The following is a 15,444-nucleotide window of genomic DNA, read 5'->3' as shown; positions in this document are numbered from 1 at the left end:
AGTGTTCCACCTCACAGACCCTCTTCAGCAAACAAGCACCGACTCCTACAACCTCACAGGCAGCAACACTTGCAGACCCCTCCACCCACTGCTCACCCCTGCCTCCGCATCCCCCCAGACCCAGATTTCCTGGTGCCTCCCGTGGTGCCCATCCTGCCTCCCCACTGGAGCCCCAGCCCTGCTGCCTCACAGGGGCACTTGCTGGTCATGGGGCAGGGAAAGGTTCTGGCTCAGCCCAACTTTAGCTCCCAAATAAAACTGTGAAGTTCAGGGTGATTGGAGTAGAACCACGTGCCAGTCAGAAAAACCAGACACTTTTGACTCAGAGTTCTCCCATTCCATGAATCATGGCCATACACCCGTTTGTCAGGTTTTCTTTATTCTAGCACTTTGCATTCCTACTTGTGATACTAAGTTTTGGAACTCTGGTACATGAGACAAACTGGAACATTTTCCTTAAAACCATTTTCTTTAAAAAGAAATACAAACGAACAAAACAGAAGACAAGTCTACGCCACAGCAGAGGACAGGACCAGGCCCAGCCCCTGGTGTGAAGGGCAGTGGACCCATGGGAAAGCCAAGGCAGAGGAGGAGCAGCACAACACACAGGTTCTGGCCTCTCAATTGGGAAGAGGGAGCCGGGGCCAGGACACTGCCAAGCACTGAACTGTGGCAGCAGGAAGGCTGCTCAGTGCCAGGGGCGGAACAGCAGAGTGTTCCTGGAGCCCCTGGAGTGCTGCTCTCCCGTGGCCCACGGGAACGTGCTCAGTCGTGCACACTCAGCTGTCTGCCCCGGCACCCCGTGGGCTCTGCTCCCAGGAACTGCTACACTGGACCCTTCGACCCCCTCCCACACTCCCTGCTGTGTCCCTGGGGAGCTGCTCCACCCGTGGGACCCACCACACACCCCCCAAGTGTGGGCACATAGATGGGGTGCTTCACAGATCGCTGGACCCCGAGGGTGTGACAGGAAGATCCTCCCCCTCCCACCCTTCTTCCCAAACATCGTGTATTTAAACAAACAAAAAAATCCTACTGGAAAAATCCTGGAAGCAAATTGGAGTGTGGAATCCTCAAGGCTGCTGACAGGAGTCACCAAGGTGGAGCCAGGCCGTGAAGACCCTCTGGGAGAAGAGGTGGTGACAGAGCTGGGAAGGAAGCTGGAGGTGCTCCCTGGTGTGGACTGTGAGGGGTCCAGGTTGGATCCCGATCCCACAGGGAGAGTCCTGTCCTAGGATGAGCCTCTGGGTGCAGCACCAGTTCTGGAGGGAGCACAGAGGGAGGCTCCCCAGCTCCGAGGCTGGGCGAGAGGCCTGGATCAGTCCAGCCCCAGGTCCGAGTCGGACGAGGACCTCTCCTCAGCCATGTCGTGGATGGCGCTGTCCATGGGGGCCAGGCTGCCGCTGGGCGTGATGCCCATGGGCTGGATGACCTGCTCTCTGCGGCCAGGGAGGAGAGGAGGAAGGTCACACTGACTTGCAGCAGACAACACAGAACAGAGCAGCACTAGGGCAGGAACAATGAGCGTGTGGAAACCCCCCCAGGGCAGCCCAGAACGGCCTTGGGCCACCACCAGGAATCCCTGCTTAGGAAGGAGGGTCAGTTCCAGCCTTAAACCCTGCAGCAGGTGAGGGATGGCTGGAGGCCACCCACAAGTGTTGCCCTCCTCAGGCCCCCTGGAACAGGCTCAGGTTTAGGGCCCTGCTGGGTGTGGTACAGGATTGCCAGAGGAAAATCAGCACTGGCATCGGTGCTGCTGAGCACCCGATGGAAACAGGGACATGAAGGGCACTGCCCCATCCCACCCAGGGTGGTCTGAACTCAGCCCGCAGACCATGGCTTCCTCCAGGGCACCTATTAATGATGGATGAAACATGACTGCCCTCCTGCAGGGAAGGGGATTGTTGGCACTGGCTGCCATCTGTCTCCAAACCCTGCTTCCTTTGAGCAGCCTCACCAGGACAGTGGCAGCTGCTCCACTGAGCACCTGGACAAACCTGCCAGGGCAGCAGGTGCCTGGAAACACAGCACAGGCATGCCAGGAATTTCCTGGCATTCCATCATGCCAGAGAGGTGTGCAGGGCTTGCAGTGCCTTCCCCTGCACAAGACAGGGACCAGCTTAAGGAAGTATTTCCCTTTGGTTAGTGGTGGCCCTGGGAACACATCCCCAGGAAGGTTTGTGAGAAACAAATCTCAGACAACACAGGCACTGATGCAGACAGGAACATAAAGGGTTTTCTAGTACCTGGACAGTTTGTCAAACATGTTGACCAACTTCATGGCTTCGTATTCCTTCTGCTCCTCAGTCATCCCTTCCATGGGGTTGGGCAGTTTCTCTTCAACACGTCCTGTCACAGGGTTGATGCTGCAAGAACAGCAAGGCCAGGGGCAAAGGAGGGAGGGAAAGCAGAGGAGTGAGAAAAGGGCTGTGTCAAACCTTCTCTGGCTCTATGGAGCAGAGGCCCACAACAGCAAGGCTGGTTCTCAGTGCTGCCCATCTCATTAGCCCCAAGGGCTATCACAGCACATTGTGGCACTTCCAACCTCTTCCTGAATGTCCTGCACACCGAGCAGCTTGGCCACGGGGGCATTTCAGCCAAGAGGCAGGCAGAGAGGGGGGAACAGGACATCAAAGCTGAGGGGGAAACCGCCAAGCAATGCAGAAGGAAACGCTCACATGAAAGAGCAGGACAGGGGGGTGGCAGGGAGGCAGACGAAGGCAGGGACAGAGCAGGAGTGGGAACAAGGTGTAGGAAGAGGGGTGCCACACAGGAGGAGCAGCCTTCCTTACTTGGGCTTTGCCTCTTTGTACTCCTCTGTATCCGTGTCCTCATCTTCCGAGTACTGTCCCTCCTCCCGATCACACGTCATGAGGCCCCGTGCTGCCAGGAGCCCGGCAGCGTTCCCGTAGCCCGTGTACTTCACAAACCGCGACACTGCGGGAGACGGGGAGAGACCGCCCTGTGCTTCCCCTCCCGCCAGCAAGGTCCCAGCCCTGCCACGGCCCCCCGGGGGCTCGGCTCCGCCGCAGGGGTCTGGCGGCGCGGGACGGGCGCTGCTCACCGCTCTCCTTGCAGAGCACGAAGAGGAACTCTGCCGCGCAGTGCTTGACGTCCGTGTCGATGTGGGTCATCAGCCGCACCAGCTTGTTCCGCAGCGCGTTCCCGACCTCCGGGCGGTTCCGCACGTCCCGCAGCGGCGGCAGCACCTGCAGGGACACGCAGGGAGGGCATCGGGGGAGCTGGAACAGCAAGGGCGGCTCAGGCGAAAACAGATGTGCCTTTAACCATCAGCTAAAAGTCATACAACCAGAGTAAAAACGCCGTGGGTTCCAAAGGCCTCCACCCCCCGCCTGCCGGGAGCCGCAGAGCGAGGGAGGTGTCCTTGCAGGAGAGCAGTCCCCGGGCCCCTGGCTGCCCTCCTCCCCTCAGCACTTGCTGCCCTGTACCTTTGCCTTCAGGAACTTCCTGGTCTGGCGGTGGACCCGGGCGCTCTCAGTCAGCAGGTTCAGCACAGGGGTCAAACTCTCCTTCAGCTTGTGGCCCTGCAGAAGCGTCCACAAAGCCAACCAGGCATCAGTGACACCAAGCTCAGCCTGTCTGGCTTCTGGTAGAGAACACAAGCACAGACCACCAGGGAACGGACACACCGAAGCTTTCCAGCTCCTGCTACAGGCCTGTCAGTGCTCCAGCCCTCCCAAACCACAGGGTTTTCCAAGCCCTGCGCTGTGGCACAGCACTTCTGGAAATGCTGGTGTGGGGCATCCAGAGCAGCAGGAACATTCCAGCCCCTCTGGAATAGCTCCAGAGACATAAAACCACAGCCAGCTTGACAAGAATGCAATTCCAGCTTCCAGAAGCTGCCCACTAGGATCACCACCAAGTGAAGCAGAGCTCTGGTACCACTATCTCCCACCTCACCCTCAACCAACCTCACCACCTGGCCCATAGCCAGGACACAGTCACCTTCCCAGCCAACTGACGCTGTTTCAGTCCTACCAACCATCACAGTTTTGCCTCTGGTAAAGACTGCCCCTTCTATAAAGGGGCTTCTCCAAACCAGCCACACCTTACTGGTGCTCCATGAACTGGGCTTTTCCAGGCTGAAGGGAAGGTGCCCTGCAGTGATGGGGTGGGAAGGAGCAGTCTCACAACTCACCCTGTCCAGGCGCCGCTCCAGGAAATCCAGCAGGATACTGACAGCATCCATGTTGACACCCATGTACTCCAGTGAGCCTGGCCGGACTTTGGGGGTCAGGAGGACATCCAGACACTTCAGGGGCAGGTTGCCCAAAAGGTTAACCGTGTGGCTAAGCACATAAAAGAGAAGAGAACACAGTCACAGGTCTTTGTTCACAGAAGTCCTTCAGCTATCCAGAAATGAAGGTTCATTCCTAACGTCCAGGAGTCTGAGGACCCTGAGATCCAAGCTGCCTCTGGACTGCAACCCAAGCTCCTCACACCACTAAAAGGGAATAAATTAAAAACTGCTTTTTGGGTAGTTGAACTGTTGGCTGGGAGTCCAAGGCGACTGCAGTGACAATTGAGAAGCCATGGATCTTGACACAGGGAACAAGTGGGACCAATCTGAGTAGCCAAAGGTCTGGCCAGTGGCGGCCAGAGGCAATGCCCCAGAACGGCACAGGTGACAGACAATTAAATAACTTGCTATTTGTCAGCAGTGACCTCCACAATTACCAAACAAGCAGAAGGTGTTAATGCCCAGGTCAGGCAGGATCTGCCCTGGGGAGAGCCTGTTTCCAGGGCAGATCATGACCTCGTTATCTAACAAAGACCTGTGGAACTCCTCCGTGCGCTCCTCCCCATCCGCAGCGATCATCAGGCAGTGGCGCAGGAGGGCACCCAAGTGCCGGTACAGAGCAGCATCTTCCTGGCCCCAAAACAGAAAAGGAAAACCTGGATCAGAAAGGGAGGGGAGCCCCCACCCCCAAAGCCTGCTGGCCTGCAGCCCACAGCCCAGCTCTCCCACCAACAGGGTGTGTCAGTGGAACCAGCCTCCTGATTCTGCTTCGAGAGTCAACACAGTGTTCCTGCTGCCTGACACCTCTCCCCTCACCCTACAACATCGTGTTGAGGGCTGGAAGAGGCCACAAAACAGGCCCATTGATCAGCCAGAGATGTTCTCCATCACACCTTCCTTCCACCTCGTTCCAAAGGTGAGAGAGCACCAGGCCACACTCAGAAGTGAGTCATCTGGGGGCTCTGCTCTCCCGCTTGCCTAACGGATCATGTCATTAAGAAGGACAAATACCCAACTTTTCAATGGTAACACTCCCAAGGTCTTAAGGGTTCATAATGCACTGGACAGAGGTTGTGCTCTAGGGGGGAAGGTCTGGACACATGGACACAGAGGTCTCTTGCCCCCCTTACAGGCACCCAGGAGCTGCCTGAGGGCCACAGTAACCCAAGGAGATGCAAGAGGAGAAACCAGCAGCCAAACACAGCTCAGAGACAGGCAAACACAGCAGGGTGGGACAGCCCAGGAGCTCACCTCATCCACCTCCCTCTTGCTGGAATCAAAGGTGATATTGAAGAGCACTTTCAGGATCTCCATGGCCCGCTCGGTCTCCTGCCGAGGCAAAGGTGGGAGAAGTCCCTCCTCAGTGGCCACTTCGTAAGGGTCCAACCACTTCACCCCGAGGGTCAGCTCCAGGGTGTCGGTCATCAGGCTGATGCCCCTGAGCTCCTGGCTGAGCTGCTGCCTGACGTCCACCCTCAGGGCTGTCAGCAGGAACAGCAGACGCAGGTCGAAGAACTTGACCTCGTGGGGGAAGCTCCTCTCGTTGTAGAGCTTGATGCGCCGGGCCAGGCCCACCACCAGCCGCGCCTGGGCCGTCAGCTCCTGCGCCCGCGGGCTGCTGAAGACAATGTTGCACAGACACTTCAGGGACTCCAGGATCACGTCCAAGTCTGGGACCTCCCGGATGAGCTCCTCTGAGGAATCAATGCCAGCGTGCCTGGAGAGGGTCTTCAGGCCTTCCTTGGTGGTGAAGGGGTCCAGGCAGTGCTTGTCCCGGGACAGGATGCGGATGCTCTCCAAGCAGGTGACCTGGCAGGACGGCTGCAGCTCTCTCTCCAGGAACTTGATCAGCAGCTGGGCCATTTTCTGTGTGGTTGGAAACGAAGAAATCCTGGTGCACTGACACTTCACAGTGCTCCCCCACCCCCTGGAATGGTCTGCCCTGGGAGACACCAGTGGCCATCCAGAGACAGGTCTGTGATGGGCTCTGTTCAGGTGGGTGCTTGGAAGCACTGGGAAGTGTTTGGCTCCAGCATCTGATACTGATCCAGGCCGGGCAAGGACACCCAGCAAGAAACAGCTGGGAGAGGACACCAGATGTGAGGGAAGAGCATGACCAGGAGGCTGCTGTTCTGTTTCAGCTTCACCCATGGCTAGGGTGGCTCAGGCCAACATGGTTGATGTGACAGCTGTGTTATGCAAAGAGAGGGCAGGGCAAAAACATCCCCCATGGCTTCACCATGAGCAACAGCCAACTTATCAGCACTTCTCTACTCGCACCCAGAGCCTTAAGATTAGGGAGGCATCTGTTTTGGGGGCTCCATAAACAGGCTGAAAAGGTTGAGATGAGTTAGAAAACCACCAAAGGAGGGTAAAAGGACCTGAGCAAAGTGAGCAGAGCACACGATGCCCTGGGAAAGGAGGTGAGGAGACCTCAGGAGATTCAAAAAAGTAGTACCTCCCTAAACGTCAGTGCTGTCTGGAGACCTACTAGCCCAGATCCTCTGTAGGTACAGACAGGCAGAGCTCCACTAACACCAATTCACAAGAGCTGGAAATTTCACCTTCGTGGATCTCAGCCCCACCTGTGACAGCCAGGGAGGAGCAGCAGAGCAGGGCAAGCCCCACACAGCAGCACTGCACGTCCCCAGGGTGCAGCCCCACTGCTCTGCTCAGACACACCCTGCAGGGGACAGCTCTCCCCAGGGCTCTGGCATGACGTGTCCCGCCAGCCACACTGCAAGAGCCAGGGACTCCAAGGCTGCCAGGTTTGCTGCCACTCAGTGCAAGAGGCTTAGCACAGCCCCACCAGTTACACTTCAGAATAATAAAAGCACTGAGGGAAGGAACAAAGAAAAAAAAAATTTAAATTAAAAAATAATTTTAGTCCTTGATGTGAAGCTGGCAGAAATGAATGAGCTTCAGCTCATGCAGCATGTCCCAAAATGCCACCCTTGAAAGGATATAGCCATTCCTCTCCTTCCATACAAGAAGACAGGGACACAGGAGTTAAGACACAGCTGTGAGTAACCAAAGCCTCTGACTCTGGTTCAAGAGGTCCCAGAGGGGCTGAACCTTCAGAAGAACAGAGATGGTGATGCACAATGCATACATCATGGCATGCACCCCAGAAGTGGGGCAGGCCAAGGCTGTGCCTGAGTTCATGGCCTGTGTGACTGTCCCAGCTCACACACCCAGAGCAAGGCAAAGAGCTGAGGCCTTTGAGATCCAGTCCTACATCTCGGGATGCACATGGAACAGCTTCCAGCACAGACCAAAGAGGTCCCATTCTCCACCCTGGCTGCCTGGCCCACACTTGCTGTGCTAACACAGGCATCAACACAACCCACCAGTGAATTAAGACTATAAAACTGATCCAGCTGGAAAATAATCCAGGGGAAAAAAAAAAATTATTCTTTAGGTAGATCAGCTCACCAACCACGTGCAGCCACACAAAGGTCTGCCCTGGCATTAAAGAGCTGCAGGAGCAGAAAGGAACAGGCAGGAGGGGTTCTTTCCATCAAGTGCCAGATTGCACCAGCTTGAAGCATCTGTTCATGTCTGTTTAATAACTCTTCCGCTAATATCTGCTAAGATGCAGCCCCAGTCAGACCCTGCAGCTGGCTCACAGCACACACACCCACCAGAGGCCTGCATGCCACTGTCACCCTTGCCCAGCAAACTCATGCCACCACACACAGTCACACCTCTTACACCCCCGTGGCTGAGACTATAACACATCGGTGAACCCAGAGGGCTTGCCAGTGCAGGAAGGACACTGACCCTCATCCTACAACACCAAATACTGATGCAAAACTGGAGCCAGGTGCCCTGAGCACACTATTCCCCAAACGCTTCTTTCTTTCCCTGTAGGAGCTGCCACCACCAAGCCCTGCTGGACAAGAGCACAGAGAAGTAGCAGCAGATCTACTCCCCTGACCAGAGGAAGAAAGCAAAGGACGTGCCTACCTTCCTCTCTTCCCGCTCCTCATCGTCAAAGATGAAGCACTGAGATTTCTGTGGGGGCAAAACAAAAGCACCAGTCAAAACAAGCAATAGGTGACAAACCCACAGAACTGTTTCCCCCAGCCAAGGGGGGGGGGGCATTCAGCTGGAGAGCAGCAGGTCCCTCAACACACAGCAAAAGCAAGCACAGCTCTGGAGCAGCCGGCACAGCAAGGAGTGCCACAGGCTGATAACAAGCAGCACAGGCTCCTGAGAAACAGGACAAGAGCCTTTTCTTCCCAATGCTGTTCCCACCACCAGGCAACTCCAACTGCATGCTTCACAGCTGGGGGAACACAGAGCACAGAGATGGACCACACCACCAGGTCTGAGGTGCTTTCCTTGAGCCAGGTTCCCACTGTTCTGCAGCCCGTTTCTCTTTCATCCTCGAACAACACCCGTGCTGAACATCACCATTGCCCTCTTCCTGGCTCTGCAGTGCAGGCTGAAAGCCCCGGGCCAAAGCTGTGCCCATCTGATGAGTGGATTTATTTTTAAATCTGCAGCAGCAAAGTGGGTATTCATCACAATCCCAACATCCCGTAATAGCTGGTAATTCCTCTGCTCAGTGACACCACCAAGCTGTGCCTACACATTTCTCCCCTTGGCATTTCTTGTTCTTTTTCCTGGCCAAGATAAAGTACTGTCTCCTTGTTACATGTGAACTATTCAGGTAATGTTCTCCAAACACAAGAGACCCAATCTCTACACTTTCACAATGCCCCCCTCCTTAACAAACCATCCTGCTCTCTGCTCAGAGGAACCATTCCTGTGTTGTCTCCTCTGGCTGCTCTCCCACAGACACTCTCCTCTCTGACTGCATCTGCTGCCAGTGACCTGGGCAGCACAGGGGATCACAGGCCCCCTGTGACAAGCAGCACTTTCCAGTGATCCCTCATCTACCCCAAAACAGCATTTGATCCAAGCTGTGAGAAAGAAAAGGTTTAATACTTACAAACCACTAATTAGATAGGTACAGATACAGCTAGATCTAGAGATAGGAATGTGCAAATACTGTATCATTTCTCCCATCACTGTCACCTTTTACTGAGCTACACTGCTCACATTTACAGAGCTGCTCAGTAATTAGTCTTACCACAATCAATCATTCTTATACTCTGGACTCATTCTCCTGAGGGATCACAGCTCATGAATCTCCCACCAACAGGTCTGAACACCTGAGCTCATCCCCTTGAATGAATTCAGCCCCTTGCCAGTTGTCTGGCTGCCCAGCCCTTTTGCCATACCTGTGATTTACTCCTGGCAGTCAAAAATTGACTCTGTAGGCAACAATCAGTTAAAATACAACCCCAGAAAAAGCACACAGTACCGTTACTTTTTTACAATAAAAAATGATGCAAGGAAGCTGTTTGGTTCTTCTGCTGTTTCATAACCCTCTTGGACTGCTCCATCTCTCCTCGCCCAGCAAGCAAAACCACTGGCATTTCCTCAAGTTTCCTAAACTCGACACATCAATAAAGGCTCCAGCTGGAGGAATTTGACAGAAAACATCGTGGTTTGATGCCTGCAACTGGTTCCACCCCAAACTCCATTTGCACTCCTGGTTTCTCCAGCACTGCACCTGCTGCAGATGATGTTAATCCTGAGAACTGTCTTTAGCAGGGACCTGCTCCTTCCCAGCTTGCTCTCTCCCCTGTTTCAAAACCGACTGCTGGTAACAGTTGAACACTCTCCCTCTTGCACACTTGTGCAAAATATTCCCAGGTTTTCCCTGCTGGCTTCCCACCTACTCAAGCCTGGTGCAGAGTGAGTCACAGAGATCTGCAGGACCTGCCCTATCCTGGTGGAAACCCTCGGAAGGAAACTTCCCTGACAACCAGAATCTATTTCAAAAGGGATTTGCTCCACAGATAATCTTTTGCCACTTTAAGGCTAGAGACAATTCCACTTCTGCTTCCCAAAAATTCCTTTTTCTGTTTTTTTTAGTATTGCTGTTCTCATTGTCAGCTTTCAGATCAGGCACCTGTATCAAAATCCAGCAGCCCATCCCCACCTGCCTCTAATGATATTTTACTTGCAAATCACAACTCCCATCTCACCTGCAGCTCCTCCCCAGGCCTCAGCTTTATGACCTCCAAACCTTGCCTTAACAAGAAAACTCCTCCTACTTGGTCTTCACACCGATGTTTATTTCCCTACCAGGTTTTACTTGGGATCTGGATAATAATTTTTAAATTACTAAATAAATAAAGAAAGAACTCCCTTCTATGTGCTCTACTTCCAGCATACCAAGGAACCAAGAGAAAGAAAGGCTGCTTAGCTGCTCCCTAGCAAAACACCAAGCAACAAACCATCTGCAGGTACAAGATGAAGCCGTCTGTACCATTTTCATGGCAGTCACTGCAGGCAGATGCAATCAGAGGAGACAGGCTGGGGACGGCTACCGGGTGGCGCAGGATCCCACAACACGGCCAACCTGCTGCCAGGCTTGTCAACAGCAGCAGCTGCCAGCAGGTCTGGTGCTCACTCACCTCCCGGTTGTAGACCTGAAGCACCTTGAGAACCGTGTCTTGCTCCCCGCTCTCCACCGTGGCTACCACCGTCCTGAGCTCCATCGTGCCCGCAGCTCCGCTCCAGCAGGAGGTGGGACTGGGAGGAAGGGGCGCCAGGGGGCTCTGGGGGAGCAGTGATGCCCAGGGACCTCAGCAGACAGAGACCTGAGAGGGAAGGGGGTGAGGAGAGGAAAGAGGGGAAAAAAAACAAAACAGCAGGAAAAAAAAAACAACAAAACCAAAGCCAAGTGAGACGGCTCACGCTGTGGCACCCATAAAAGCAGAGCAGATGGAAAACCCGCGTAAAACCAGCAGCTGGCTTCCTCTCTCTCCCACTAATCCTCTTCTTCCTCTTTGCTCTCCAATGTTTAATACGAGCCCTCCCAGCAAAGCGCTCCGGGAAAACCTTCCCCCACCCAGCCGGGGGATTAACAGAGAGCAGATAACAGCAGCTCCCCGAAATAGCTCTGCCTCCTCCTCCCCTGGCTGGCCTGGTTTCTGTTCCTGCACAGGGCGGGGGGGGGGGGGAAACCTCCAGAAACGTGCCTGTGGAGTAAAGAGGGATGAAGGGGAGGCCGGAGAGGCAGGAACGCACCTCCCGTCTGGCTCCGGGCAGGGCCGCCCGCACCGAGGGGCCGCAGCCCCGCCCGGCTCCGCGCCCCGCCACACTCACGGGAACGAGCCGAGGCGCATAAGGACGCGGACGATGAGGTGATTTGAGACACAGGCGCAAGTTCAACAGCCCCTGGAGCCCGGCGAGCCGGGACTGCGGGGAAGTTAACGCCTAACGGCGCGAACCGCGGCAGCGCCGGGGCCGGTGCGGGCCCAACAGCCCCGGCCGCACGAGCCCGCGCCGGGCTCGGGGGCCATCGCCAGGTCCTTCCCCCCCTGCCCCGCACAGCCACGGGGGGGCTCGGGGACGCAGGGCCGGGCCCCCCGGTGTCCCCGGGCTGGGGGGGCCGCCCCCTCCCCGGTTCGGGGGGACGGCGAGAGCAGCCGGCAGCACCCGCCGTGCCCCCTCCCGCCGCCCCGCACCCCCAGCTCGCTCCTCACGTCTGCACCTCCCTCCCGCGCCGTTACCTGCCCCTTTCAGCCCCCTCCAGGCCCCTTTCTGCGCCGGGCCAGGCGCTGGCGGTACCTGCGGCCCGGAGTCCCTCGGCGGGGCTGGGGCTGGGCCCGACCCCGGCCCGCCCGCGGGGAGCCTGGGCCCGGCGGGGAGGGAAGCGCCGGCACCTTCCTCCCCGGCCTCCTGCCTCATTTCCTGGCCCCGGGGGGCGGCGGCGGGGCAGGCCCGGGGGGTGAGGACGGCCCCGGGGAGGGGCGCGGGGCCCCGGCAGCGCCGCAGCCGCCGCGCGGGCCGCCCCGAGCAGCCGGGCGGGCGGGCGGGGCCGTTCCGCGGAGGCGGGGCCCGGGGCCGCCATGGCGGAGTGGGGCCGAGGTGCGGGGCTGAGCGTTCGGGGGGCCGGGCAGGGGTTCCCCCCGCGCTGTCCGCATTGGGGGGGTGGGTGGGCGGGGGTCCCCGCGCCGCTTGAGGGGCGGGAGGGGATCGGGGAGGGGGGGCTGCCGCCATTGGGAGCCGCCTCAGGCCTGCGGGCCCGGGGAGGCAAAGCCGGGAGCCCCCCGGTACGGCTGAGAAGGGGGAGAAGTGCCCCAAATTCGCGCGGTTTCGCCCCGATCCCGAAGGGGGGCACGGCGGGAGGCGTCGCTGGGGCACGAGGACCCTGTGCGGCTTCGTTGGTGCTGGTGGCTCGGGGCGCGGGTCAGGGGCGCTGAGCTGGTCCCTTTGGGGAAAGTTTGGGGTGTTTTTGTCAAAGACGGTTTGGGGGTGTTTCCTGGTGCCGCAGGCGCGAGGAGGCGGCCGTCACGGCCTCGGTGGCAAGTGAGGGACCAGTCGGGCAACAAGTTGACGCTGCCGCGACTGCCACGTCAGGTGGGCAAATACACGGGTACCGGGCCAGGTGAAACTGCTGCTTGCTGTTTTCCCCCCAGGTCAGAGTCCAGGTGCCGTGGAGGATATGCTGGATGCGGAGAACAAGCGTATGGCAGACAGCCTGGCCAGCAAGGTCACCAGGCTGAAGTCGGTGAGTGGCCGAGCCCCCGGCAGGCACCGCGGGGAAGGAGGGACAGGGCGTCCGTATCCAGGCTGCTCCCGCAGGTTCTGCGGGAGATGCGACCCTGTGCTCAGTGCAGAAGGATTCCTGGGCGTTCATGGCTCTCGGGTGCTGGCGATGGTTCACTGTCACCTGTGAAGTGCCAGGGACGGCTCTATGGATTTCCACTTTCCTTTTGAGGCTTAGCACCATCATCTAAAGGGAGTGATGTCACTTTCACAGCACTCGGGGAAGGAGTTTCAGTCACAGAGAGAAACGTAAAAGCTGCACAGAGGGGTATTGCTAAGCACACCTCCTCAGGAAAAAAGTCACAATAAAAATTCAGGCAAATTAGTTTTGAAAAAACATAGAATCGTTTGGGTTGGAAAAAAACCTTTAAGATCATCAAGTCCAACCACTAACCTAGCACACTGCCAAGCCCACAACTAAACCGTGTCTGAAAGCACCACATCTACACGTGTCTGTGTGCAAGTGGTGTTCTTAAAGCCAGTTTGCTCCTACTAACATAAAATATTTTGATTTAGGGCTTAACAGAAGTCAGTGACTTGCCTTGTGGAAGGGAAGACTCTGAATTCCTGCTGTGGTGTCCCAGCATGTAAATACTCCTGCCCTCTATGTGACAATTTCAGACAGGCTTTATTTTCAGCACTGCAGAGCTGAAAAAGTTCCACAACCTGTAACAAAATGAGAATCTTAAGAGACAGGGAAGCAGTGGCTCGCTTCTCTGATGTGCAGTTCAAATTCTGCCAGCACTAGACGGGTTGGAGGTTCTCTCTACATGAAAAGTTCATTAATTCCCATTTCCTGCCTTCCCCTGTGTAGCTGGCTCTGGATATTGACAAAGATGCTGACGAGCAAAACCGTTACCTGGATGGCATGGTAAGGAACCAGGGAGATGGGAAAAGCCCAGCTTTTTTGTGCAATTAACTCTGAAAGTCTGACAGCAGTTCAAAGCTAGCTAAGTCGGTGGTTGGTCTGGCAAACCAGGGCAAACCAGCTAAACCCATTTCCAGTGGGCTTCTTGGTATGTAAACACCAAGACTCAGCAGCTGCCAATGTCAGTTTGTCCAAAGGGGCAAGACAGTTGGTGCTGAGCATCTGGAGAGAGACTGGTGCAGGAAACACAGGTGGGATTAGCTCCTGACTGGGATTGCAGAGCTGCCTCTGGTGGCCGATGCTGGGAGAGGGGCCTGTTGCCCCCCTGCTCTGATTGTTGGTACTGCTGTTGATGTCTCAGGGTCACACTAGCAGCCAGGCTCCTGCCAGGAGCAGCAGAGCTGGTGCTCTGGGTCGGTTGGTGCCTGCTCCGCCATCACCCACAGCCCCGGGGACACCACAGCTGCTTCCCAGAGTCATCTGCTGCTTAAGCTTTGGCTGCTGATGGAAAATCACAGGGAGAGGCCAGAACAGCAGATGCCTGCAGCAGAGGGGTTACCTACTGAGGATTTTTTGGAGAAAGGCCATGACTCCTGGTGAAATTGTGCTGCTGTTACCAAGAAGTTTTTGAGGCATTTCAGGAGCAACAAGAGCAGAAGCTCCGAGTAGTTTGTGGATAGGGAGAACAGATCAGAAGTCAAAATAAAAATGCATGACTGTGATATTTAAGACTTGTATGCCACATCGGGCACAGCTGCACATGGCCATGCCATGCTGAAGGAGAAACAGGACTAATGGCCAGAACTGTCAGCTGTGTCCGTGCTGCTGGGCCTGCCCCGTGCAGGGAGGTGTCCTCTGGTTGGAGCTGTTAACAAGCTGCTCCCAGCAGAACAAGCTGCATGGGAAGGATTGAACGGTCCAGCAGCAGGTAGACCCCGTTTTAGAAAAGGGGAGGCAGTTTTGTTTTAGTTTTGGAAGAGACCCTCCCCTGTCCTTTTTGTGTCCCCACTCTGGGCCCGGTGGGAATGGTGCTGCTCCTGGAGCCGGAGCCTGGGACAGGAAGGGCCTGAGAGAGATGCGGTGGGTGTGCAGAGACGGGCAGTGACTGCGCAGCCCCCTGTGCACACGTGTTTTAGCCAGGAAGTGGGAGGTTCTTCGGGGATATCTTCATCTGCTTATCATGCTTCCCTCTGCATTTTCTCTCCTGCTCAGGACTCAGATTTCCTGAGCGTGACTGGCCTGCTCAGCGGCAGCGTGAAGCGGTTCTCCGGCATGGCGCGCTCCGGGAGGGACAACCGCAGGCTGCTCTGCTCTGTTTCAGCTGGGCTGGTCGTTGTTTTCTTCATCCTCTACTACCTTGTGTCCAAAGCAGGGACCTGAGCTTGTTGTTCTGCAAGTTCTACAAACAAACAACACGACAATTGACAGACTTGCTCAACGCCTTCCTCAGCCTGCCCTGTAGTGGAGTCTGAGGAGTTCCACAGACCTTCCAAATAACTTTTCTTTCCACCAGCTTCTTGTCATTGTTCTGGCTGGTCTCAGACAGCTCTTTATAAAATGCCTGTTTGATTCTAAACTAAGGTTCATGCATCACACGATGCTGGTGTTGTCAAATGCTCACAGCTTCCTCTCTTGCCTTGTCCATGTCGCACAGCCTGCTGTAAGGGCTGCTTTGGTG

General features: G+C 56.2%; 2 protein-coding genes across 4 annotated transcripts; one reads left to right on the top strand and one right to left on the bottom strand.

Moving 5' to 3' along the window:
• Window positions 1-362: 362 nt before the first annotated feature.
• RIC8A (RIC8 guanine nucleotide exchange factor A) lies at window positions 363-12,049 on the bottom strand. 2 transcript variants are annotated; one of them, XM_051621219.1, is made up of 11 exons: window positions 11,918-12,049; window positions 10,759-10,944; window positions 8,231-8,278; window positions 5,513-6,127; window positions 4,797-4,891; window positions 4,160-4,310; window positions 3,450-3,545; window positions 3,065-3,209; window positions 2,793-2,937; window positions 2,247-2,366; window positions 363-1,439 (listed from the first exon to the last, which is right to left on the bottom strand). In XM_051621219.1, exons 2-11 carry the CDS (start codon window positions 10,840-10,842, stop codon window positions 1,319-1,321), a joined length of 1,620 nt encoding a protein of 539 aa, XP_051477179.1. In that variant the 5' UTR covers window positions 10,843-10,944; window positions 11,918-12,049; the 3' UTR covers window positions 363-1,318. The 2 variants fall into 2 exon arrangements, with proteins under 2 accessions (XP_051477179.1, XP_051477180.1); XM_051621220.1 differs by lacking the exon at window positions 11,918-12,049 and having other exon boundaries at window positions 10,759-11,575.
• Window positions 11,423-15,356, top strand: BET1L (Bet1 golgi vesicular membrane trafficking protein like). 2 transcript variants are annotated; one of them, XM_051621223.1, is made up of 4 exons: window positions 11,423-11,490; window positions 12,769-12,860; window positions 13,713-13,769; window positions 14,979-15,356. In XM_051621223.1, exons 2-4 carry the CDS (start codon window positions 12,795-12,797, stop codon window positions 15,144-15,146), a joined length of 291 nt encoding a protein of 96 aa, XP_051477183.1. In that variant the 5' UTR covers window positions 11,423-11,490; window positions 12,769-12,794; the 3' UTR covers window positions 15,147-15,356. The 2 variants fall into 2 exon arrangements, with proteins under 2 accessions (XP_051477183.1, XP_051477181.1); XM_051621221.1 differs by lacking the exon at window positions 11,423-11,490 and adding an exon at window positions 12,128-12,217.
• The last annotated feature ends 88 nt before the right edge of the window (window positions 15,357-15,444 follow it).

This window comes from Apus apus, chromosome 5 (assembly GCF_020740795.1).
Source record: "Apus apus isolate bApuApu2 chromosome 5, bApuApu2.pri.cur, whole genome shotgun sequence".
NCBI classification, from domain to species: Eukaryota; Metazoa; Chordata; class Aves; order Apodiformes; family Apodidae; genus Apus; species Apus apus.
Note: the sequence above shows the minus strand (reverse complement) of the source record. Positions and strands in the feature narration are given on the sequence as shown.

What these genes read in the sequence shown, in the direction of transcription:
- RIC8A (XM_051621219.1), bottom strand. Translation starts at nt 10,842, where the DNA reads ATGGAGCTCAGGACGGTGGTAGCCACGGTGGAGAGCGGGGAGCAAGAC. An exon ending in CGCACGGAGGAGTTCCACAG is followed by an intron (nt 4,311 to 4,796) that starts GTCTTTGTTAGA and finishes TTATGTGCTTAG; the next exon opens with CCACACGGTTAACCTTTTGG. An exon ending in GGAAGTTCCTGAAGGCAAAG is followed by an intron (nt 3,210 to 3,449) that starts GTACAGGGCAGC and finishes GTGTCCCTGCAG; the next exon opens with GTGCTGCCGCCGCTGCGGGA.
- BET1L (XM_051621221.1), top strand. An exon ending in AGGTCACCAGGCTGAAGTCG is followed by an intron (nt 12,861 to 13,712) that starts GTGAGTGGCCGA and finishes TCCCCTGTGTAG; the next exon opens with CTGGCTCTGGATATTGACAA. An exon ending in ACCGTTACCTGGATGGCATG is followed by an intron (nt 13,770 to 14,978) that starts GTAAGGAACCAG and finishes TCTCCTGCTCAG; the next exon opens with GACTCAGATTTCCTGAGCGT.